Below are 26,083 nucleotides of genomic sequence, written 5' to 3'. Positions count from 1 at the left end.
TGATTTTTGCTCTCGCTCCCATTACAGACATGCAGTATCTGCTAACACTCAAGTATTTTATTCGGTTGCATGTTTGTCCCTCTTCCCTTCTCGGAACATTCCACTTTCGGAACATTGTTCAGAAAAGATGCTCCACTTCAATGATTCTTACTTTAATAGGTGGTCACTTACCACAGACCAGTCTGAATTTTAAAAAAGCAAAATAGTGCAGATGCTGGAGTCTGAAACAAAAACAGAAAATGCTGGAAAATCTCAGCAGGTCAGGCAGTATCTGTGGAGAGTGAATAGAGCCAACGTTTCGAGTCTGGATGACCTTCCATCTGAAGGGTCATCCTGATTCGAAACATTGGCTCTATTCTCTCTCCACAGATGCTGTCAGACCTGCTGAGATTTTCCAGCATTTTCTGTTTTTGTTCTAGTCTGAATGTATGTGGTTACAAAGTTTGAGGTCAGTACACCCTTATATATCCATATCTGATTTCAGAGTAAACATCCCATCTTCAACCCAAATAATATGGTTAACTCCATTTTATAGAATGGATTACACTGGAATTATGGACATTGTTCCCCACTCCACTGTTTAGCTTTTAAAAGTTTATTTATTGGTGTCACAAGTAGGCTTACATTAACAGTGCAATGAAGTTACAGTGAAAATCCCCTAGTCGCCACACTCTGGCACTGTTCAGGTACACTGAGGGAGAATTCAGAATGGCCAATGCACCTAACCAGCACGTTTTTTGGACCGTGGGAGGAAACCAGAGCATCCGGAGGAAATCCATGCAGACACAGGGAGAACATGCAGACTCCGCATAGACAGTGACCCAAGCCGGGGATTGAACCCAGGTCCCTGGTGCTGGGAGGAAGCAGTGCTAACCACTATGCTGCCCCATTTAGGTCACAGTTATCGTAAATTGTATTGTAAATGGTTTCATGGTGAAATCTGGAGCATTGTGGTTCCACATGAGGACAGTGTCAACAACAATTCCCATGTTGTACGTCTCTCCCATAGATCCAGTACTGGGTGACCTACCATCCAAAGATCAGGTGAAGTTTCCAAATCAAGCCACAGGCTCCAGAGAGAGGAGAAACACTGCTTGCAAGGATTTCAAACATTGAATAACTTAATTTCTGATCACATTTCATGATTTCCCCACCGAGACTATCCAAAAAATAGTCACTAATTTTTACATACTTATGTTGTGTTATGTTTATTCCCCTCACCCGAGTGGGAAAAGAAAGTAGACCCCCAAAAAATATTAAGAAAATGTTGGGGAATTTGATTTACTTTTGATGGTATTTGTTTGGGAATGGTAGCTTTGCAAAAGCTGTGAAATATATTTGATTGGACAACTCTGTTCTGGATATTTATTTTTCAGACGTATTCATTTAAATTAATCACGATTCTTTTGTCCAACGGACATTAACAAAGCTTTGCAGATGTGACAGTTTTGAAAAGCAACATCTAGGAGGCCAGACGGTCAGGTTCTGTGCTGTCAGCTTTTATCGAAAATAAACAAATAGGAGGTTCAGAAGCAGAATTTTGAATTCAGGATAGTAACTTTATGCCTGTAATTCCATTTAGGATTTTCCCTCTTAAAAGAAACGACTGACATTCGACATTCAAACTGGGTCGGAATTTTCCAGCCATTCACACCGGTGGGATTCTCTGGTCCTGCTGCTGTGAACTGAGATTTGGCTAAGCGCCAAATTCTCTGTTCTCACTTGCCGGGGTGGGTGGGTGAACACTTTGATCAACACTTTGATATTCCTCCCAATCTCTGGAATATTCTCCAGCCCCACAACCCTCTGAGGTACCTGCACTCATTTAATTCTGGAATCCTGAGCAATCCAATATTAATCTTCTGCCATTGGTGGCCACACCTTCAGTCGTCTAGATCCCAAGCTCTGAAATTCCCTCCCTACATCTCTTCCTTGCTTCTCTAAGACACCTATTTCAACCTACCTCTTTAGCTGAGCTTTTAATCAGCTTTTTCCTAATGTAACTCAGTGTCATACGTTGACTGTGAAGCACCATAGAACATTTTATTACATTAAAGACATTACACAAATAGAAGTTATTGTTGTTGGTAAAGGTAATGTTGTAGTACTGTTAGGAAAGGTGTTCTATGAATTTGACCCAGAAATATTGAAGGAATGGTGATATATGAACAATTCACGACTGAGCATGTCATGGCAGGGAATTTGGAGATGTGCTGTTCCCTCATGACTGGTAAATGTGAGTAAATGTAATGTCAAAGCTTGCTCCAATCCCTTTCCTTAAAATGCTACAATAATTGAACTACATAATTCAGCAAACTTCAAAATATGTTAGTCTTAAAGTGTGATTAGCCAATATTCACTGAAAATCTCCATCCTTGTTGTAGTGGGGTGGGCATGGATGAGATCGGAGAATCTCACCCTTTGCCATACAATTATTCTCATCCATGGACTCCATCTGCACTTCCCACTGCCTCGGAAAAGCAGCCAGCATAATCAAGGACCCCACGCTCCCTGGACATACTCCCTTCCACCTTCTTCCATCAGGAAAAAGATACAAAAGTCTGAGGTCACGTACCAACCGACTCAAGAACAGCTTCTTCCCTGCTGCCATCAGACTTTTGAATGGACCTACCTCATGTTAAGTTGCTCTTTCTCTACCCCTTACCTATGATTGTAACACTACATTCTGCACCCTCGCCTATCCTTCTCCCCGATATACTCTACGACAGTGCTGTAACGGTATATTTTGTCTGGATGAACGGTATGCTTTGTCTGCATAGCACGCAAGAAACAATACTTTTAACTGTATATCAATACATGTGACAATAATAAAATCAAAATGTTCTGATTTAAACAATAACCCATCTTTGGATTGAAAATAGCATACTTTTACTTTACTGATGAAGAATATCAACAATTTGTAGTGTGTAAAAGATCTAAGTATTTTAGACTGACACTTACCAGTTCAATGGAAAAGAAAAGAGCAATCAGTGCTACACAAGCCCCAATAATAATCACTAGGAAGAGGAGAACAAGTGGAAATTGCTGGCTCATACAGCAATAAGTCTCATAGAGCGAGTCTGTACTTTTACGAGCTTCATTTTCATTAATGAAGTATTTCCCCCTTGCTGGCATTGTTATATTTCCAATGTTTTTTTGCGATCAGTTAAGATGTTGGAAGTTCAATACTTAGAGCGTTTCTTGTTAGAACGGTCTTTTACTTCCTGTCTGACGAAAGAGCTCGGTTGCTGGTTCGGTCGCATTTTGTATCTGGTGTTTTTCTTCCAGCTCAAATGCAGTGTAAAAGGAAGTGGGGGTCACTCTTCCCAGTCTGTTCTGATACTTTGGCCCACCATGTGCTCTTCGTCAATTGCCCTTAGCATGATTCTCGGCTTTGAAAGAATGTCTTGATTCCAGAGCTTCTGAATGATCATTGCCAAATAAATGATATTCTCTACAACATCGAGGGATGGATAGTTAATGCCTCCTCCAGTGTTAACAATCCTGCAAGGGATCCAATGAAAGAGAAAGTGGTTAGATTGAGCATTTTACGTGCGCAACATTACACATTGCATGCTGTCAGTAAGCCACTACTCAATTATTTCTTTGTTACCTAGACATTGACTGAGCCTTTGTAGAACGTCTGACATGTTTTCAAAGAAATACATATTTAAAAAACTACCTTTCCTCCTGGGTTTAATTTGTTCTGAAAATATGAAAGAATTTCAATAATCTACATCAGAACTTTAAACAGTGCCTCAACGGTATTAAATTCAGTTCCAACTACACTGAGATATTGCAGGAACTTAGCTGAAAACATCACTAATATTCACTTCTCACTCTTCCAATTTAGCAACACAATGTTTGATGAGCAACATTTGGTGTTAAATTTCACTGATCTTCAGCATTTACCCACAGCTGTAGCTTGTTTCTGCTGTTTTAAATGGCTCAGCACGTTTAGAAAGGCATGTTTTTATACAGACATTGATACTGCTTTAGTAAGGTTTTGTGAATATCCCAATTTATAGCACCAACTGCGTATATAACCTTAAAAAACAATACCGCGCGCAGAGATTTTCAAACATTTCTCTTCTTCTCAAGGTACAGCCGTAACATCTTAGAGACTGGCAATTAAAACACGTCTTCATGCTTTGCTTTTCAGAGGGCAGAGAGAGAGAAAGGCAAGTTACTGCTTACAGTTTTCATTATTGGAAGTTCCATGGTGACAGTAAAGAGCAAAGAACAATGAAAGTTTAGTGTTGCGGGATACATTTAAGGAGCTATGACCAATACTTTACGAAAGGACGTTTGAATTAACTTCTTTCAGCACTCCAGAAACTGTGGTATTATAACTGTAGCATGAAGAATAGGATTCTATTAAGGACAGATAACTTGGCCATGGCATTTTCACTGCTAAATTACCATCACCATGGCAGCTTCTGGCTGCCCTTTATGGCAAACAATACCTTCACCAGAGCCAGAATAACAAAAAAAAACACTTCATTTAACCACCCTGTAGAAACTGCTGGATTAAGTATTTAAGATTATAGTGGAACTACAAACACAGTAAATCAATCTTTACATAACAGAAGAAATTCTAGTTTTCCTTTGCTGCAGGAGATAAAAAATGTTGAACGTTAAGTATTGAAAATGGGAATTTGACCTGAAAGAAAGAGGGAACCAAGTATGTTGCATAGGAAATGACGGGCAGGATTTTCCGGTCCTGTTGAAGTCAATTATCTTTTGAATCTTATCAATCGAGGGATTGAGTTTTTGTGTCCAGGGATAATGATGCAGCTTTATAAGACCCTCGTCAGACCCCACTTGGAGTACTGTGCTCAGTTCTGGTCGCCTCATTACAGGAAGGATGTGGAAAAGATTGAAAGGGTGCAGAGGAGATTTACAAGGATGTTGCCTGGATTGAGTGGCATGCCTTATGAGGATAGGCTGAGGGAGCTCGGTCTTTTCTCCTTGGAGAGACGAAGGATGAGAGGAGACCTAATAGAGGTATATAAGATGTTGAGAGGCATAGATCGGGTGGACTCTCAGAGGCTTTTTCCCAGGGTGGAAATGGCTGCTACGAGAGGACACAGGTTTAAGGTGCTGGGGGGTAGGTACAGGGGAGATGTTAGGGGTAAGTTTTTCACACAGAGGGTGGTGGGCGAGTGGAATCGGCTGCCGTCAGTGGTGGTGGAGGCAAACTCAATAGGGACTTTTAAGAGACTCCTGGATGAGTACATGGGACTTAATAGGATGGAGGATTATAGGTAGGCCTAGAAGGTAGGGATATGTTCGGCACAACTTGTGGGGCCGAAGGGCCTGTTTGTGCTGTAGTTTTTCTATGTTTCTATGAATGGCTTGCCATGTTCTATGACCCCACCACTGCCTCACCGGGGCTGGAAAATTTCATCCTACAACGTGTGTAGTTAGTCATACAATATACAAAAAATTTTGTTTACACCACAAGAAATGAACAAAATTTATTATATGTAAACATATATGGTTACTTACAATTATCAGGCTAACACAGACATTCAAAACAAAAACAGAAAATGCTGGAAAATCTCAGCAGGTCTGACAGCATCTGTGCAGAGAGAACAGAGTCAATGTTGAATCTGGATGACCCTTCATCAGAGCTCTGGTGAAAGGTCATCCAGATTCGAAACGTTGGCTCTATTCTCTCTCCACAGATACTGTCAGACCTGCTGAGATTTTCCAGCATTTTCTGTTTTTGTTTCAGATTCCAGCATCTGCAGTATTTTGCCTTTATCTTATGGACTTTTAAAAGTTATCCCACATGCAGAATGACTATCTGACCAGAATAATTTTTCTACCAGTCAGTGGCACAAAACAAAAGGCCCTGTCCCAGCCTTGTCAACAGGTGCATAGGATACCTACAACTAGTTCAAAAATAGCCATAGTTATACTTCCTGTGGCATGAACAGCAGAATAGCATGGACACAATGCATCAATTAAACACAGTGTCGGAGGTTCTGAGAGTAAAGGGGGAGAAAATCATTTTAGCTCTACCAAGCTAGAAAGGGAAAACTACGGGTCAGATATCCATTTTGCACTCGGCCCAATTTGACTCTTCATTGACCTAAGCCCGCACATTTTCCACTTGGAGGGTTACATCTGGAGTCTTCCAACGATCTCTGCTTGTTCCCCCTCCTATTTCTCGTCTACGCTGCCTCTCAAGGAGGTACATGAATAAATAAGAAAAATGCATATGTAATAGAATATTTTACTTCAGAATTGAGAAAGTGGACACATTTTGAATTATAGCCTTTTTTTTAAACCCAGAATCTTTGAAGCATACACACTTGCTGACAGCTTTGGTTTCAACAGGTGTTAAACAGGCTGGTGTGTGCCACACATGAAGTAACACCAAGACCTTTCAAGTTCCCTTCACACTAAGATAAGAAAGAAAAACTTTAAAATCATTTTTAAAGGAAGCTTAGGAGGTTTTATGATGGTATTATCTCTCCTTATCTATTCAGAAGTCATTCTTGCAACTTATCTCAGCAAATTAGAAAAAAACAGATTTGAAAAATCTTTTCTTCCTATAAAAATTTTAAATCATTTTAAATCATTTCTATGGCAATAGAAGCAATTGGAGGCAAAAAAGAAAGATATTAAGGGCATATTTTTGAGCATTGTGATCATATATCTGGCTCAGAGTGATTAATAAAACAATTTAACAATTAAATAATAGAGAATAATAGACATATCTAATGGGAAGAGTTAATCAAAGCGGAACACCCGTTGCTGCGAAAGAATGACATGATCTGGTTTTAGAAGGGTACAACTGTTCCAGAACATCATGAATATTTTAGAAGGGTACTGGGAGAACCCCCTCAATATTTCTCCAGTTGTTGAAAAGTTGGATATGGTAAAGCATACAGCTTTTCTATCCAACTGCCCTGACAACTGATTCAGTCAGGATTCAGGTTGGGTGTTATTTTGAATATTGATGGGTATTCTTAAATTGATAATGGCTGTGACACTGCATTTATTAAAATTTTATTGGATTCGGTATTAGAAATAAGACAATGGGTGGGATTCTCTGGCCTCACCATGTCTGTCTTTCTCCCAGCAGGAGGCGGTGCGCCATTGACCAGTGGTGGGATCTTCTGGTCCCACTGGCATCAATGGGACTTCCCATTGACTCCACCCCATGCCATTGGAAAACCTGTGGCAGATTGCAACATTAGTGGGACCAGAAGATCCTTGCAGCATGAACAGCCAGGAAGCTTTTTTATCTCTTATAGTCGTTAACGTTGCGATATACTTATCTACTTGAAAGTGTATTGCCCGTTAAATAGTTCTGTAATAAACTTGTAAATAAGTTAGTAAAGCACAACATCTCTTGTAGTCTCCAGCATGCAGAATAAGAACCCACCGCTCTTGTATTTTCTGAAAGTGGGAAGGTGCCATTTTTGGAGAGACACCCCTACCCCATCCTTATAACATTTGGGTACTTATAACTTGGCTAACAAATTATTTCACAGGCTATCTGGAAAAAGGTAATATTTCTTAATTGCTGCTTTACTTGGGGCAGACGTGGTTCACTTGCTCAGACCCAGAATAAGTGTCCATGTGAAGTTGCTGCCTCAAACCTAGACTGGAGCAATTGTTGAAGTAGCACTCCTAATCTAAGGTAGTTTATATTTGGGGCTAGAGTTAGAATCCACTTCACAGCAACATCATCTGAAAAGTGTCAGGTTTCACTCCTACACTGACCACATCCAGGTCTACCTCACCACTGGATCAGCAGGCATCTCCTCCACTTCAGTATGGGGAAGGACAAAGTAATAGTTTTTGGGTCTCCACACCAATTCTACTCCCTACATTTCAATAGGGACTACATTTCAAAAACACATCATTGGCTGTAAAAAGGAGCAAAGTATAACTGTTCCATTTGTGCAGGTACCTCGCACTTTAACACTCGCTAATTATTTATCATTCATCAATTATTTTCTTTATAGAACATTGTACAGCAACCTCCTTCATTATTCTTTTAATTCTGCTCATGAATTCATGAGCGGAGATCATCTCTCTGCCAATTCCCCACATCAGAAACCCTCCAATGATAAAGTTATAAATTGGGGCAAGCAAATTTTAAATGATCATTCAGAAGCCAGTTGAAATGTATTCATCTGAATGTCAGTTTTAGCAGAATCAGGAACATGCTCTCTCCATTTCAGCTGCCTTCCTCATCACACAGAACATGGAACTCGAGTGCAGAGCACATCTGCTTTCTCCCTCCGTTCCTGGGGAAGTAACTGCCGTGTTTCAAAATTCGAGTCAGGCAGCTTGAATTACGTTGTTACGTAGGGGATTTTCCACAGTAACTTCATTGCAGGGTTAACGTTAGCCTACTTGTGACTAATAAATAAACTTTTAAAAAACCTATTAAAATATACTATAAGAAAAACAGAAAATGCTGGAAATACACAGCAGGTCGGACAGCACCTTGTGGAGAGAGAAAGAGAGAGTTATTATTTCGAGTCCAATCTGACTCTTCTTTAGAACTTGATTAAAACCTGCTACATCTCAATGACCTAAAATCTTGGCCGGAACTCTACCATCTCGCCTGCCACGGAATTGGAGCTGGTGAGGGTCCGACAACAGAAATCTCCATTGATCTCGGGCGGAAATTTCCGGTTTCGCTCGAGCAAGGCTGTAAAATCCTGCCCATTAACTCTTAACCTGCTGAGTACTTCCAGAAATTTCTGTTTTTATTTCAGATTTTCAGCATCCACTGTATCTTAGTTTTGTATTACAACATACTGTTCGAGTAGAGAATGATAGCTGTTCAGGTAACAATGTTGGCAGAAAACAGGCCCCCATGAGTTGAATAATGCAGATGAGAGCGTGTGGCATAAATTTTATCCACAGTCTTCACAAATCACATTTGTCGCTTAAAACGATTTAAAAAGAACTTTTTTTAAAAAGCGCTCAGTTCGATTCTTTTCATGTGTAAACTGGCTCAGGGTAAGACAACCAAGTGAAATGATTTGCTTTATAAACCAACTTTCCCCAGTTTTCTCTCCAGTTCGGCTTGAAATACATGCCTAACTGGAACACAGCTCTGTCAAAGCTAGCAGTTCCCCAGGTGGCTTGTCATCATCAGTGAGTTTACTCTTTGATTTGATTTATTGTCACATGTATTAAATTTCAATTTTAAATTTAAATGTCTGTATAGTGCGCAAGAAACAATACTTTTCACTGTATACTAATACATGTGACAATAATAAATCAAATCAAAAATGTATTAGTGAAAAGTATTGTCTCTTGCACGCTATACAAAGCATACCATTCATAGAGAAGGAAAGGAGAGAGTGCAGAATGTAGTGTTACAGTCATAGCTAGGGCGTAGGGAAAGATCAACTTAGCGCAAGGTAGGTCCATTTAAAAGTCTGATGGCGGCAGGGAAGAAGCTATTCTTGAGTCGGTTGGTACATGATCCCAGACTTTTGTATCTTTTTCCCGACGGAAGATTGTGGGAGAGAGTTTTCTACTTGGTAGAAATTGGCAAGTTACTCATGCACTGGGGCGTCACAGCCGTTCTTATTCTGCTCTCAACTGATGTCCACATCAGAAGCAGTCAGTGGATAATGATCAGGAGCCAAGGTACTGACTTGGTTTTTCCTTTGCTTCCCCACTCCTGTGTAACTACATTACACATGACCTGTGCCTCTCGCAAAGAAGCCAAAACAGCAAATTGCATCGCTGGGATACATGAACAGATCTCTACAATTGTTCACACCTATGCTCAAAGCACCAGCAGAGATACTGAGGCTAAGTGTAGCGTCTTTCCTCCTCCATAGGAAGCTTTGCCAAAAAAATCATCAGCTTATTGTAGGCTATTAAGGTTTATACCAGCATCACTTTTACAGAACAAAAACCCTTACAATTCATACAGGCACTGCACAAAGCTGTTAAAACAGCAACATGATATACACTTGCTGACCCCCTGGTTTCATGGAAAAGCTGTAAATTGAATTAAATTGTCCCACCCTGCTATTGTTGCTGACCTTTGGCAAAAGTAATGAAGTTCAGGCCTTGCTCAATAATACACCTGCGGACAAAGTACTCCCGAAGAGTGGGTTTCTATGGTTATCGGAGGTGTTAACTTGTTAATTATCCTGGGACCAGTATACGCAAACACAAACATCATTGTTCAGGGTTGACAACCTATTCAATATTGGTGACAGTTTGTTTGATCAAACTTGATTATGGGAGGTGGGGCCATTTGTTGCCCTTTGTTTCTGTATTCTTCAAAAGGAAGTTAGACTATATTTCTGACATGACACTTGTTTAATCTGGAGAGCAGAAGAGCAGCAGTGGGCAGTTCCAAACATTCACGCATGTACCACAGAGTTATTAGCAGAGTTTAATGCATGAAGGTGCGAATCCAGAATCTCCACTTAAATTGAGAAAGGCTGGCTGAATACATGGCAGCTAACCAATTAGTTAGGCAGAGACGCGGGACCCAGCCAATTGTTCAGTGGGGCAGACAGGAAGTTGGTGAATCCACCAACTGATGGGGTCAAATGCCTGGGCACCATATTTAATCAGCATCCAGACATTTAGGCATTACCCACAAGCCAGCAGCATCTGTCCTGCGGAGTCTGATACAGAGCCCACAATTCAGCGATACCCCCTTGCAGGGTCCCCTCCAGCCTAGGAACCACTGAAGCTGACCTTCCCCACCACGGGTCCTCCCACCTGACACCGGGTACACACGTACACACACAGAAGGGTAGAGTGTAACAGTGGCTGTACAGCAAAGTGGCTATCTTGAGGGCATTAAGCAATGTCTCTGGGTGAAGGGAGGTGTAGGCCAGGCAGGAGTTTGCATAGTTAGCCTCACCAACATGTAGGATAAGGCCTGAATGTGTGAGAGAGCCAGATCATGCAGACCAAGTCGTACAAATGGCAAGAAACTGCGAATGTGGACAATTTACTAGGGAGGCCCTGTCACCTATCAGAAGGATGCTTGCAAATAAATGTCCGTTGAGGGGTCACTAAATCTTGCCTTCTGTCTGCAGGGGAATCTGGTGCTTATCAAAGAGGAATAGGCAAAGACAGGTGGGGGAGTTCGCCACATTTGCATCCTAACCACTACAGAAGAGGGGGTGGTGGCACTGGCTGGGGAGCAGGGCCACCAGGCAGTTGCAGATAGCGAGACAGGAGTGTTAAAAGGACAGAGTGAAGAGACCCACAATAATTTAGTGTTGACCATTGTGGCTATTCACTGCCTGGAATGGACAAAGGAGGGGGTTCTGCAGAGTCTCAGGCAGTTTCTTTTGTTAATTCATGGGACATGGGTGTCACTGGCTGGCCAGCATTTATTGCCCATCCATAGTTGCCCTTGGAGGACAGTTGAGAGTCAACCACATTGCTGTGGCTCCAGAGTTACATGTAGGCCAGACTAGGTAAGGAAGACAGATTTCCTTACCGAAAGGGCATTAGTGAACCAGATGGGTTTTTCCGACAATCGTTTCATGGTCCTCAGTAGATTCTTAATTCCAGGTATTTTTTATCGAATTCAAATTCCATCATCTGCCATAGCGGGATTCAAACCTGGGTCCTCAGAACTTTAGCTGACTTTCTGGATTAATAGTCTAGCGATAATACCATGACAATGTGACTGCCTGGCTTCCTCCATGGAGAAGTTGGTAACCACCCTAGACAGCCAGGTCCAACGGATTATTCAGTGGCTGGCAGCAAGAGTTCAGACCTGCATTTCATCACACTGGTCATGGACTCTATAAAGGCAAGAGGGGAGGTGCTTTCCCACCTCTGAGAGGTATGGAGGTGCCATTGTGCACTGAGGGAGGAAGTGTGCCAGCTAGCCACCTTAGTGGCATCATCTCAGGGCACTCAAGGGGGATATGCCAGGCCATGAGGTTATACATTCTGGTTGAATACAATTCTGCTGCGGTTGATTTCTCACAGAACTCCATGGATGCTCAGTTTTGAGTTGCTACTTCTGTTCGAAAGCAAGATGGTAATGTCACACAACACGATGCAGGTAGATTGATGAGGATGAGGTCAAGTAGGATTTCCCTCTTATTGATTCTGCTCGAGGGAATGGCTGATGATGCGACACTCAAAAATACAGCAAGAAAACTTGGGGAAGCTGACAGAATGAGGTTGAAGTGCAGGGACTGCTGTAATTTAGGGAAACACAGCAGCTAATTTACACAAAACCATCTAAACGGCAGCAAGGTGAACCGCATGTTGATTCTTCTTTTGTTGCTGTAACTTGAGTGTTTGGCCAGATTACTGGGAGAACTCACTTATTGCTTTTCTTCAAAACACCGACATGGGACCTTTAACAAAGACCTGAATGAACAGCCACAGTCTCAGCTTAATGCCTCAGCCAAAGGCCAGCCCTCCAGTGGATTATGTGCTAATGTTACAGAGTAAGATCTCAATGTACAGCCTGACCCAGAGGCAAGAGAGTGAATAACTGTGCCCTCGCATTTAACATCAGCAGGGTGCTTAACATAACATTCAATTACATTTCCAATGTAAACAAAACGGAGGCCCTGAAATGCATCAAATCTTTTGTTCTGAATTCTTCGTTTTTCTAGTGGACGCCAATCTTATTTTTAACCAATGTAATATAGCGCCTGAAGACCCACATGCAGACAAACATTAGATTTATAAGATTTGGAACAGAATTGCCATCCATTAAATATGCACTCCAAAGGCACCATGCTTGCCAGTTATAACTTGCTCCTGTGAATCCAAGGTAGTTTTATGTAGAAATCAAATTTGCTGCAAAGTGTAATGAACAAAGTCCAAATTGATAGAGTTATTTTTAAACATGAATGCAAAAACCGCAGCCAGACACTATCTCGAGTACAACAGAATGCAATTTAAAAAGGAAACAGATAGATTGGGAGTAGCACATCCTTTCACAAATTTACAGGCAATGAGGTGACTGGAAATTACTCCATCATTAAAAAAAACATATCCTCTGGATCAACCCCAATTCTACTAAGTGTTCATCCAAATAGCTGCACCCCAGCTAGAATGGGTAATCACTGTACTACCCCTATGCAAAATAAGGTTGAAAAATTGGGTTGAAGGTACACTTTTTATATACAGTGTGATTACAGTGGCTGGCAGTAAGATTTCAGACCTGCATTTCATCACACTGGTCATGGACTCTGAATCCCAATATACACCATTACTCTGCTTTTTCCTCACATTCTTCTGAGTGCCTGGATTGCTGCTGATGTTCAGGTCCATTGGTCCTAGTTGACTTATTCACCTCACCCAAGTGGGCATTTTCCCTCTCCAGCTTATGCAATAAATATCAACGCATTACTGCACAACAGGGGTTGTTTCAATTCCATCATCAATCGACATCCTCACACATGCACTGAGCGGCTCACTGGAAAGCAATGAAAAGCAGGGGTCCTCTATGATTTTTGCTTCCCTCGCTAGCCCAGGATTGTGAAATTCAAGCTCCATCACCACAGCAATTCAAACAAGCAGAAAGAGACTTTGCCAAATTCAGAACCATAAAGTAGCAATGAGTAGATCAGAAAAATGCTGGAAAATCCCAGCAGGTCTGACAGCATCTGTGGAGAGAGAATAGAGCCAACGTTGACTCTCGATGACCCATCTCCACTGATGCTGTCAGACCTGCTGACATTTTCCAGCATTTTTCTGTTTTTGTTTCAGATTCCAGCATTCGCAGTATTTTGCATTTATCTTAGCAAAGAGTAGAACAGTTTTGCTCCAATCCAGTCATTGTAGAGAGATATTGAGTTATGAATACTTACTCCGCACTTGTACAAAGCAACAGATTAATCTGTGAGCAGAACAGAATGAATAGGAACTAGAACCGGAATATCAGGAGAGCATTGGTGAAGACTGTCAGTCTCTGACTGAAAACCAGTATGTAGTCTCCAGCGACACAGCCCAGTTTTTAGATCAGATATTTTGCACTCTGGAAAAGAGTGGACATGGTCTACGCTGTCATTCTGGCAGGGCGGAGCCTGATAGAGCCAGCAAGGCTGACTCCATGAAGATCAGGGTGCCATCAGCACAGAAAGTGAATGCCCCCCAGCAACCCCCCTTGGATACAGAGGACCCCCCATCTCACAAACATTGGGCACTCCACCACAACAGAACAAGCAATGGGGCTCTCCCTTCCAACCACTCTCCCCCCACCCCTCACACCACCATCACAGCACAAGCAACTGCCAACTGTGCCAACCTGACAGTTCTAAGCGGTACCAGGGGACAGCGCCAACTTGTGCCAGGCAGGCATGTCCCTCTCCCCCAGGGGCTAAACTTACCCTGGTTTCCCCAGTGGGTTACCCTCAACTAGTTCCTGTCTTCACAAACCTGTTGTGAACCTCGCTGGTCAGCAGGTTTTCAATATGCTGAGAGGGGAGATAGTGTGGATAGGAGGTCACTCAAAACATGTAAACGCATTAAAATATATTTAAATGAGTTTCTCACCCACATTATGTCACAGGCGAAGGGCAGGAAAAAATCAGGAAATGAGTTCTTGCCGGGGAGAATCTCATTTCCCAATTCCCGTGAAATTTGCGTGCCTGTGTTGCTGTTTGAATGGTGGCTTTCCTGTTGCAATTAAGCTGAACAACTTCATACCCAAGATAAAGACAACATACTGTGGATGCTGGAATCTGAAACAAAAACGGAAAATGCTGGAGAAACTCAGGAGGTCTGACAGCATCTGTGGAGAGAGAATAGAGCCAACGTTTCCAGTCTGGATGACCCATCGTCCCTCTGATGAAGGGTCATCCAAACTCAAAACGTTGGCTCTATTCACTCGTCACGGATGCTGTCAGACCTGCTGAGTTTCTCTAGCATTTTCTGTTTTAACTTCATATCTAATTTGCCACTGATTAATGACAGTATCTGCTAAATACCAATTGCATTAAGGATTGTCAATAAACATGTCCTTAATACACTTACTTCAGAACATTCGACTTTGGTATCTTCAAACCTTAGGTATTATGTCCCATTTTCTTTATATCATTAGGTGTGTAGGATAGTGTCCGGGGGAGGAGAAACTGGCCAACAGTCCCAATATCGACCCTTTCAGAAAAACTTGAGAGGATTTTATTTCGAATGTAAGATTTTGAGAATCTACTAATTATTATAATCTGTAATATCTATGGATTTTATTTTGTAAGCACAGTTTAAAATTAAATGGTTCAGTTCTGATTTGTTGCAGGCAATTAACAGTCAAGATAGTCAGGGAAAACAGGAAAAACAGTGATTTAAACTTGCTTTATTGTTTTATGACCGAGCTCATTTGAGTTAAGCTGTAGCTGTCTTAATGGCCAAAATACATTAGGTGTTTGTTTTAAATTAGTCTGAAGGAATGACTAAAACAGTGTGAACTTAAGATGACACCTTAAGTTAAACAAACAATGCATATTTTAATGGATCTGTAACCAGAGAGGGGAAACTTTTATCCTTTGATATTATGACAAGAAATGGTTTTAACTGTTGATTTAAATAGCTTTAGTGTGGGGCTTGGGTTAAGATCTGTTGTGGAGGCCAGGTCATTGAGCGTATTTAAGACAGAGATAGATAGGGTCTTGATTTGTAAAAGGATCAAGGGTTATGGGGAAAAAGCGGGAGAATGGAGTTGAGAAACTTACCAGCCATGATCGAATGGCAGAGCAGACAATGGACTGAATGGTGCCAGCATTCCCTGTTCTCATTTTAGAGCAGTGTTGTCCAATACATTGGTCACTAACCACATATAGGCAAATGCAATTCAAATATGGAATGAAAATAGACAGTGATCGGATGTGTGATATTAAAGCTTATTTGCAAGGCATCTACATGTGTTTTAATCTTGATTGCATCTTGCCATCTCACCAACAAATGCACAAGTGGAGAATGCAAGTGTTTTTGATTATTCTGAGTGCTTATTGACTGAATGTACATGTTTGTTCAGTAAGCATGCATGTGGAATATATTTATCACCATCACATGAGTGTATGTAAAACGTCTGGTCCTTGCAAAAGTAGCATTGCCATGGCCACACTTGTGGCCAGTCAGGAATTCTTGTTGCAGAATGCTGCTTTAGACCTCCTGCAACCTTTTCTTTCTTTCTCGCCTTTCATCTTTGTGGGATTCCCCTGAGTTTCATCGTCTGAGCTCTAACAAATTCTTTTGCTCTTTTAATATCCTTTCATGGCCTCAGTAGATACCTATTATACCTACTAACAAATCTCGACAATCAGCTTGGAGTCCATCCTACTTATTAACTGCCTCTCCGTGAATGAAGTATTTGTTGTCTTTCCCCCTTTCTCTCTCTTTCACCTTCCCTCGGTTAGTTTGGATGAGGGTGTCCCGCACCCATAATGTTAACTCTCTTTTCAGTTTACAGGTCCTGCCTAACCTTCAAATGTTTTCTATTTTTGTTTTAGATTTCCAACATTATTTTTAATGTGTCTGCAACAAAATTGCAGAAATTGTAAATAGCCATTTATACAATAATGTGTATTCATGGACTCATAGAAATCATAGAAACCCTACAGTGCAGAAGGAGGCCATTCGGCCCATCGAGTCTGCACCAACCACAATCCCACCCAGGCCCTATCCCCACATATTTACCCGCTAATCCCTCTAACCTATGCATCCCAGGACACTAAGGGGCAATTTTTAACCTGGCCAATCAACCTAACCCGCACATCTTTGGACTGTGGGAGGAAACCGGAGCACCCGGAGGAAACCCACGCAGACACGAGGAGAATGTGCAAACTCCACACAGACAGTGACCCGAGCTGGGAATCGAACCCGGGACCCTGGAGCTGTGAAGCAGCAGTGCTAACCACTGTGCTACCACAGTGCTAACCACTGTGCTACCGTGCCGCCCCTCACAACTATCATTTTAATTGACAACTTGTGTGATCATACATTTGTGGCTCTAGATGAGACTTCACAGAAGCCTACAAAATTAGGTTGCAGGTCCCTTAATCACAGCAGGTAGCTTGAACACTGTGCTGCAAAATACATTAAAAGGAAATCTAAGCACAAATGACATTCAAGTGTTTTTTATGACCTCAGGATGTCCTAACTCATTGTTAAAGTTTATTTATTAGTGTCACAGGTAGGCTTACATTAACACTGCAATGTAGTTACTGTGAAAATCCCCTAGTCGTCACACTCTAGTGCCTGTTCGGGTACACTGAGGGAGAATTTAGCATGGCCAATGCACTTAACCAGCACGTCTTTCAGACTGTGGGAGGAAACCGGAGCACTTGGAGGAAACCCATGCAGACACGGGGAGAACGTGCAGACTCTACACAGACAGTGACTCAAGCCAGGAATCAAACCCAGGTCCCTGGAACTGTGAAGCAGCAGTGCTAACCACTGTGCCACCGTGACAAAGAAGTACATTTAGAGTGTAGTTATTTTGTAATGTAGGAATCTTGGTAGCCAATTTGCACACAGCAAGGCCTCACAAGCAACAATACAAAACTGACCAGATAATCAGTTTTAGTGATGGTGATTAAAAGATTATTGGTCAGGAGAGAACTCCCTGTTCTTCAAAGACCATCATAGGATTTTTACATTAACCAGAGAAGGCAGGTGAGGCCTTGCTTTAATATCCCATTCAAAAGGTAGCACCTGTGACAACGCAGCACTCTCTTAGCACTGCACTGAAGTCCAGCCTAGACTTTGGGCTCATGTCTCGAGAGTGGGTTTAAACTCAAATTCTTCTGACCCAGAGGTTGGGCTGCTATCATTGACTCATGGCTGGGCCCTACAAAAAGACACCTATTTGTATCTTCTAATGTATTGATAGGCATCATGAGAAGTTAGGACAAGTATCAATATTCTATCCTTTACTTTTACACATTAAGAACAAAGAACAATGAACAATACAGCACAGGAACAGGCCCTTCGGCCCTCCAAGCCCGTGCTGCTCCCTGGTCCAAACTAGACCATTCTTTTGTATCCCTCCATTCCCACTCCGTTCATATGGCTATCTAGATAAGTCTTAAACGTTCCCAGTGTGTCCGCCTCCACCACCTTGCCTGGCAGCGCATTCCAGGCCCCCAGCACCCTCTGTGTAAAATATGTCCTTCTGATATCTGTGTTAAACCTCCCCCCCTTCACCTTGAACCTATGACCCCTCGTGAACGTCACCACCGACCTGGGGAAAAGCTTCCCACCGTTCACCCTATCTATGCCTTTCATAATTTTATACACCTCTATTAAGTCTCCCCTCATCCTCCGTCTTTCCAGGGAGAACAACCCCAGTTTACCCAATCTCTCCTCATAACTAAGCCCCTCCATACCAGGCAACATCCTGGTAAACCTCCTCTGTACTCTCTCCAAAGCCTCCACATCCTTCTGGTAGTGTGGCGACCAGAACTGGATGCAGTATTCCAAATGCGGCCGAACCAACGTTCTATACATCTGCAACATCAGACCCCAACTTTTATACTCTATGCCCCGTCCTATAAAGGCAAGCATGCCATATGCCTTCTTCACCACCTTCTCCACCTGTGACGTCACCTTCAAGGATCTGTGGACTTGCACACCCAGGTGCCTCTGCGTATCTACACCCTTTATGGTTCTGCCATTTATCGTATAGCTCCCCCCTACATTATTTCTACCAAAATGCATCACTTCGCATTTATCAGGATTGAACTCCATCTGCCATTTCTTTGCCCAAATTTCCAGCCTATCTATCCTTCTGTAGCTTCTGACAATGCTCCTCACTATCTGCAAGTCCTGCCAATTTTGTGTCGTCCGCAAACTTACTGATCACCCCAGTTACACCTTCTTCCAGATCGTTTATATAAATCACAAACAGCAGAGGTCCCAATACAGAGCCCTGCGGAACACCACTAGTCACAGGCCTCCAGCCGGAAAAAGACCCTTCCACTACCACCCTCTGTCTTCTGTGACCAAGCCAGTTCTCCACCCATCTAGCCACCTCCCCCTTTATCCCATGAGATCCAACTTTTTTCACCAGCCTACCATGAGGGACTTTGTCAAACACTTTACAAAGTCCATATAGACGACATCCACGGCCCTTCCCTCATCAACCATTCTGGTCACTTCTTCAAAAAACTCCACCAGGTTAGTGAGGCATGACCTCCCTCTCACAAAACCATGCTGACTATCGTTAATGAGTTTATTCCTTTCTAAATGCGCATACATCCCATCTCTAAGAATCTTCTCCAACAACTTCCCCACCACGGACGTCAAGCTCACTGGCCTATAATTACCCGGGTTATCCTTCCTACCCTTCTTAAATAACGGGACCACATTATCTATCCTCCAATCCTCTGGGACCTCACCTGCGTCCAGTGACGAGACAAAGATTTGCGTCAGAGGCCCAGCGATTTCATCTCTCGTCTCCCTGAGCAGCCTTGGATAGATTCCATCAGGCCCTGGGGATTTGTCAGTCTTTATATTCTCTAACAAACCTAACACTTCCTCCCTTGTAATGGAGATTTTCTCCAATGGTTCAACACTCCCCTCCGAGACACTCCCAGTCAACAGATCCCTCTCCATTAAAGGTAAAAGGGAGAAAGTTTAAAGAAGATGTGAGGGGCAAGTTGTTTTTACACAGAGGGTAGCATGTGCCTGGAATGCGCTGCCAGAAGAGATGATAGAAACAGATACAATACCAACGTTTAAGAGGCATCTGGACAGATACACTAATAGGCAGGGAATAGAGGGATATGGACTGCGTAGTGGCGAAAGACGTCATGTATCGGCATAGGCTTGGTGGGCCGAAGGGCCTGTTCCTGTGCTGTACTGTTGTTTCTTTGTTAGCATACGCTGTGAATTATTGCATTTAAATGAGGATGAAAATTATAAACATATGCAGATGAACCAGAATGGGCCTATTGTGCAATTAAAGCGTCCTAAACAATATCACAAATTAGGAGACCTATAAATCGCCAACTGAAATGAAGAAATGAAGTTACGAATCATTTCAAGGCATCTTTATTTTTCAGAAATATATCTTTCTTACGTATACAAGTTTCTGGTGTAATTGGATGCTATTTAAACAGGCAACGGCAGAGCATTAGTTCAAAAACTAGGCTCAATTTCAAGCAGATGATAAGAACAAGTTACATGTTTTCTAACACCAAGAAAACAAAAATAATTCTGTTGGTGAGTAAGCCACATCACTCTCGACATCTTCTAGTAGCTAGTTGCAGAAAACTCTGTGCTTATACAAAGAACAGGAAACATATTTATTTCTGCCCTCGCCTATTCTTGATGTGCGATCTTGAGTTTCTAAGAACATGGCCAATTGGCTATTCATTATTTCTGTGGTGAGATAATGCAATTAGTTTTCTTTCAAAGTGCAAATGAAATAACCCACAAATCTATCCAAATAGAGGGGTTTTCTTGCAGGCAGCAACTGGTTAGATAAGCCTCAAGACACATCTTACCACTCCTTACAGAGGAAAAATATGTTTCCAATTTTGTTCTTCTTCAGTGAGACATTAGGATATTTTACTGTCTAACTCTGGGGCGAAATTTGAGTAAGACTTAAAGCTTTGCATTTAAAGGAGAGGTGGTGGGATTTAGAGAGAGAACATCAGACCATGCAGCCTAGACAGCTGAAGGTACACAGGAAGAGGCAATATACAAGAAGCAAGAGGCAGAGGAATGGGGAGTTCAGGGGTTGGGTGAGATAATACATATAGGGAGGAGTGAGGACCTGAAAAGATTTAAACAAAAGATGTGTGTTCCTTTGAACGTGGATTTTGAAAAGACATTTGATAAAAAGTACCACATGTAAGGTCTGTTAACAAAACTGAAACTCATGTAATCAAAGACGCACTAGCACCATGAGACAAAATTAGCAAAGGAACAGGAAACAAGAGCACTGGTGAACACCCATTTTATGGGCTGATGGCGGATGGGAAATGGCAGAACTCTTAATAAATACTTTGCATCAGTACTCACCAGAAAAGAATGGAGGAAGTTAACTTACAAGGCGGGGAAGGTATAGGGGTGGGGTTTCCCAAAAGTCCCTGCTGTTTTTGATATGCATTATTTGTGGATACAGGGTACAAAGTTAGATAGCAACCTGCAAAGGGGAATTGGGTAAATAACCGAAGGAAAAAAAATTACAAGGGTATCAGGAAAGAGCGGAGGATAAAACTAACTGGATTCCTCTTTGAAAGAGCCAACATAATCCCGATTGGTCACATAGCCTCCATCCACACTGTAATATTCCATGGACAAAATCTTTCCAAAAGAATGGAGTGTTGTTTCTGGTGAGAAAACCGCTGTGTTTCTCTCCAGATTCTGTCACACTCTGCCAAAACAAAATCAAGGGGGCATGATTCACGTGTCACAGATGTTGTGGCGGTGGGGGGGAGGGGGAGGGGGGTGGGGGAGTGTGCTTAAACGCTACTCAGACATCAGGGCGCTCTTTGAATAAACCTCATCCCACCCCAACACTGAGGCTTCATGATGGGCCCCCCCTTCCCTCGCCATAGAGTGAGCATTCACTCCAAGCCAAGCAATCAGCCCCTTCTTCCCCCCCCTCCCTGCGAGGATTGGCCCATTCACTTCCTCCCCCCAGGACCATCAGCCCTTCTCTTTCCCCCCTATCGGCAAGAATTGGCCCTTTCTCTCCCCCCCCACCCCCCATGAACACTCACCGCTTCTCTTTAGTGCCCACCACCTGAGATCATCGGCCCCCCTCCCCCCCCCAAACATTGGCCCCTTCTCTCCCCCCCCCCCCCCCCAACTCCCCGCCATGGTCATCGGCCCCTTCTCTCTCTCCCCAACCCCTGCGATCATCGCCCCTTCTCTTTTGCCTGCAGTCAAAGTCAGCGCCTCCCCCGTGCCCCCAAACAGCCACCACCAGCATCCCCTGCTCATCGGACCACTTCCAGTCCACATGCACGGTAGCGTTAACCACACCCCGCCACCGAGGCTCCCACTGGGGCCCGCCTCTTGGCACAGGTTGGTACTGCCAGGGGTGGCATAGTGCCAACAGGCAGTGCCAGGGCATATCCCTCGCCCCTCAGTGGCTATATTTACCTTTACGCCCTCGGGGAGACCCCACAACCGGTTCACGACTGTGTGAACCCGTTGGGAACCACAGAAACCTGATTGGAGGTGGAGGCTTAATAGTATTGAAATGCATGTTAATGCTATGGGCAGGAACCGGATGATGTTGCCAACGAGCTGCGGGGAAGATCCAAAAATCACAGAATTGTGACTTCCAGATCTTCAGCTCCTGCTGGCAACCTTGCAGACAGCGAACGTGGGCTCAAGATTTTGCCCTATGGTTCTTTAAACACTGATGGATGAAGAACCATGTCAACAATGGCAGGAGTGATGGGTTTGGGAGATTTATTGTGGGATTCTAATAAAAACTTGAATGAACTGAAGTTTACAAAGCAGGGAGAATGGGAAGCTGGGCAGGAGGGCATTAGCAGAATTGAGCCTGGAGTTGGTGGGCTGAGAGGAGGCTGAAAGTTGGCAGTGTTACAAAAGACACAGGTGTTTTTTCAGTGAGAGGCTATGTGTCAGAATCTCAGCTCAGGGTCAAATAGTTCAGATTGTGTGCAATTTGAATGATAGATAAGTTGGGCATATACTCCCGAGACTGATTTAAAATTGTTACTTATAGAGTACAGTCAGCAATGTACACAAGGTGCATAATAAGGTTTACAAGAAAGGATGCAACACTGGACTTAGTCCGAGGTAATGAACCACAACAGGTCAGCAAGTTGAAGGTGGGAGAAAAATTAGCCATGAGTAAACATGTATCTTAAATGTTAAATCAAGGAAGGAAAGTATTCAAAAACAAAGTTGATCAACTGGAGGATAAACGACAAGAGGATTAAAATAACTTAGCCTGGAAAACAGAAGGGGAAAGTTCACTAATAAGCGAAACAATGGCAAATATGTGAGTAGGAGATTGGCACAGTAGTCTAAAAAAGTTCCAGTTAACGAAAAAGAGACTACACCTAGGATCATGTTTCCATGAAAGAACAATCAGATGAATTGACAAATAAATCTTCAAAAGGAAGTACCAAACAAAGGGAAAACCAGGGACATAAATATTAGAATCACTGAAGGAAAGAAATACTGGAAGAACTTGAATATTTGAGGCAGCACGGTGGCCCAGTGGTTAGCACTGCTGCTTCACAGTGCTAGGGACCTGGGTTAAATTCTGGCCTCGGATGGTGACCGTCTGTGTGAGGCATGTTCTCCCAGTGTCTGCGTGGGTTTCCTCCAGGTGCTCCAGTTTCCACCCACAGTCCAAAAATGTGTGGGTTAGGTGGATTGGCCACACTAAATTGCCCCTTGGTGTCAGGGGGATTAGCAGGGTAAATACGTGGGGTTACAGGGATATGGCCTGGGCGGGCTTGTTGTCGGTGCAGACTCGATGGACCTAATGGCCTCATTCTGCTCTGGGGGGATTCTATGATTCTATGGTATGCAGTGGCGCAGCGAAGTTTCAACCAAGTTTATGGACTCCATTGTGTAGTTGGACTCTAGTCTACAAACTCCAGATTCATTCAGGAGAAATATAAACAGTTATGGAGAGTTAGGAAGGTGCATGAAAGACAAACCTCCAGCTGGAGCAGCAGAGGTTTTTATGAACACATTAGGAAAATGAAGAATCATCGTGGTGCAGCGGAGAATGGAATCGCTTAAAAACGAGAATGAAGAAGTGGTTATCGTGGGTGGGAAAGGACAGAATTTTTTAATGAATACTTTCATCACTATTTCCCAAAAAAAAGTGGAAGTCAGCAAAGGCTTACAAGATAAGGCAGCAGAAGAAAAAACAAACATATCTATATTTGTGCGTGTGTACCAACGATAAATCAGACCAGAGAGGATTGAGAGACCAGAAAAAGGAGCGGGTGGTATGCACCCCAAATATGACAGGTTTGTGAGGAAGTTACATTTAGATTAACCATGATTTTACTAGATTTGTCAGCGCCCAGGAGCGAACCATGCTAATAAATAGTTTAAAAGTAGCTGAACAGATTTAAAAAGCTGTTATGGAGAAGAAAAGGTCAGGATGACTCTACACAAACCAGTTAACTTACTAGTAGAATACTTTTGTATAGTTTTGGACTCCACACAATGCTACAGGAAAGGAGTCAGGGTGGTCTGACAACAATAAATCTGGGCTCCTGACAGAATTTAATCGAGTTAAAGTTTTTAAACTTTATTTATTAGTCACAAGTAGACTTACATTAACACTGCAATGAAGTTACTGTGAAAATCCCCCAGTCGCCACACTCCGGCACCTGTTCGGGTACACGGAGGGAGAATTTAGCATGGCCAAAGCACCTAACCAGCACGTCTTTTAGGCTGTTGTGGGAGGAAACCCACAGACACGGAGAGAATGTGCAGACTCCACTCAGACAGTGACCGAAGCCAGGAATCGAACCCAGATCTCTGACGTTAATCAAATTTATAAAATGTCTGTGCTACAGATTCATATGTTGATATTTTGATGCACATTCCACACTGTGCTGTGTGGTTATAATTAAGCACCGGAATTGACTAAAAAAGGTTGCTGCTCTGCGGCACAATAATGCAGTAAGAGTTTTAACAACACCAGGTTAAAGTCCCAACAGGTTTATTTGGTAGCAAATGCCATTAGCTTTCAGAGCGCTGCTCCTTCGTCAGATGGAGTGGATATCTGCTCTCAAACAGGGCATACAGAGACACAAAATCAAGTTACAGAATACTGATTAGAATGCGAATCTCTACAACCAAACAGGTCTTAAAGATACAGACAATGTGAGTGGAGGGAGCATTAAGCACAGGTTAAAGAGATGTGTATTGTCTCCAGACAGGACAGCCAGTGAGATTCTGCAAGTCCAGGAGGCAAGCTGTGGGGGTTACTGATAGTGTGACATGAACCCAAGATCCCGGTTGAGGCCGTCCTCATGTGTGCGGAACTTGGCTATCAGTTTCTGCTCAGCGACTCTGCGCTGTCGTGTGTCGTGAAGGCCGCCTTGGAGAACACTTACCCGAAGATCAGAGGCTGAATGCCCGTGACCGCTGAAGTGCTCCCCCACAGGAAGAGAACAGTCTTGCCTGGTGATTGTCGAGCGGTGTTCATTCATCCGTTGTCGTAGCGTCTGCATGGTTTCCCCAATGTACCATGCCTCGGGACATCCTTTCCTGCAGCGTATCAGGTAGACAACATTGGCCGAGTTGCAAGAGTAGGTACTGTGTACCTGGTAGGTGGTGTTCTCACGTGAGATGATGGCATCCGTGTCGATGATCCGGCACGTCTTGCAGAGGTTGCTGTGGCAGGGTTGTGTGGTGTCGTGGTCACTGTTCTCCTGAAGGCTGGGTAGTTTTCTGCGGACAATGGTCTGTTTGAGGTTGTGCGGTTGTTTGAAGGCAAGAAGTGGGGGTGTGGGGATGGCCTTGGCGAGATGTTCGTCTTCATCGATGACATGTTGAAGGCTCCGGAGGAGATGCCGTAGCTTCTCCGCTCCGGGCAAGTACTGGATGACGAAGGGTACTCTGTCCACCGTGTTCCGTGTTTGTCTTCGGAGGAGGTCGGTGCGGTTTTTCGCTGTGGCACGTCGGAACTGTCGATCGATGAGTCGAGTGCCATATCCTGTTCTTATGAGGGCATCTTTCAGCGTCTGGAGGTGTCTGCTGCGATCCTCCTCATCCGAGCAGATCCTGTGTATACGGAGGGCTTGTCCGTAGGGGATGGCTTCTTTTACGTGTTTAGGGTGGAAGCTGGAGAAGTGGAGCATCGTGAGGTTATCCGTGGGCTTGCGGTACAGTGAAGTGCTGAGGTGACCGTCCTTAATGGAAAGGCGTGTGTCCAAGAATGCAACCGATTCCGGACAGTAGTCCATGGTAAGTCCACGTCTACCTGATACGCTGCAGGAAAGGATGTCCTGAGACATGGTACATTGGGGAAACCATGCAGACGCTACGACAATGGATGAATGAACACCGCTCGACAATCACCAGGTAAGACTGTTCTCTTCCTGTGGGGGAGCACTTCAGCGGTCACGGGCATTCAGCCTCTGATATTCGGGTAAGCGTTCTCCAAGGCGGCCTTCAC

At 43.3% G+C, this 26,083-nt stretch overlaps 1 protein-coding gene across 1 annotated transcript in view; it reads right to left on the bottom strand.

Annotated features, from left to right (window-relative positions):
• Positions 1–26,083, bottom strand: part of adcy7 (adenylate cyclase 7) — a 161,664-nt gene that overhangs the window by 81,469 nt on the left and 54,112 nt on the right. Inside the window, exon 3 of the mRNA XM_078210863.1 lies at positions 2,962–3,504. Within this exon, the coding sequence (XP_078066989.1) occupies positions 2,962–3,135 (174 nt within the window). The 5' untranslated portion in view covers positions 3,136–3,504. The remainder of the gene's footprint in view (positions 1–2,961; positions 3,505–26,083) is intronic.

This window comes from Mustelus asterias, chromosome 4, assembly GCF_964213995.1.
Source record: "Mustelus asterias chromosome 4, sMusAst1.hap1.1, whole genome shotgun sequence".
NCBI classification, from domain to species: Eukaryota; Metazoa; Chordata; class Chondrichthyes; order Carcharhiniformes; family Triakidae; genus Mustelus; species Mustelus asterias.
Note: the sequence above shows the minus strand (reverse complement) of the source record. Positions and strands in the feature narration are given on the sequence as shown.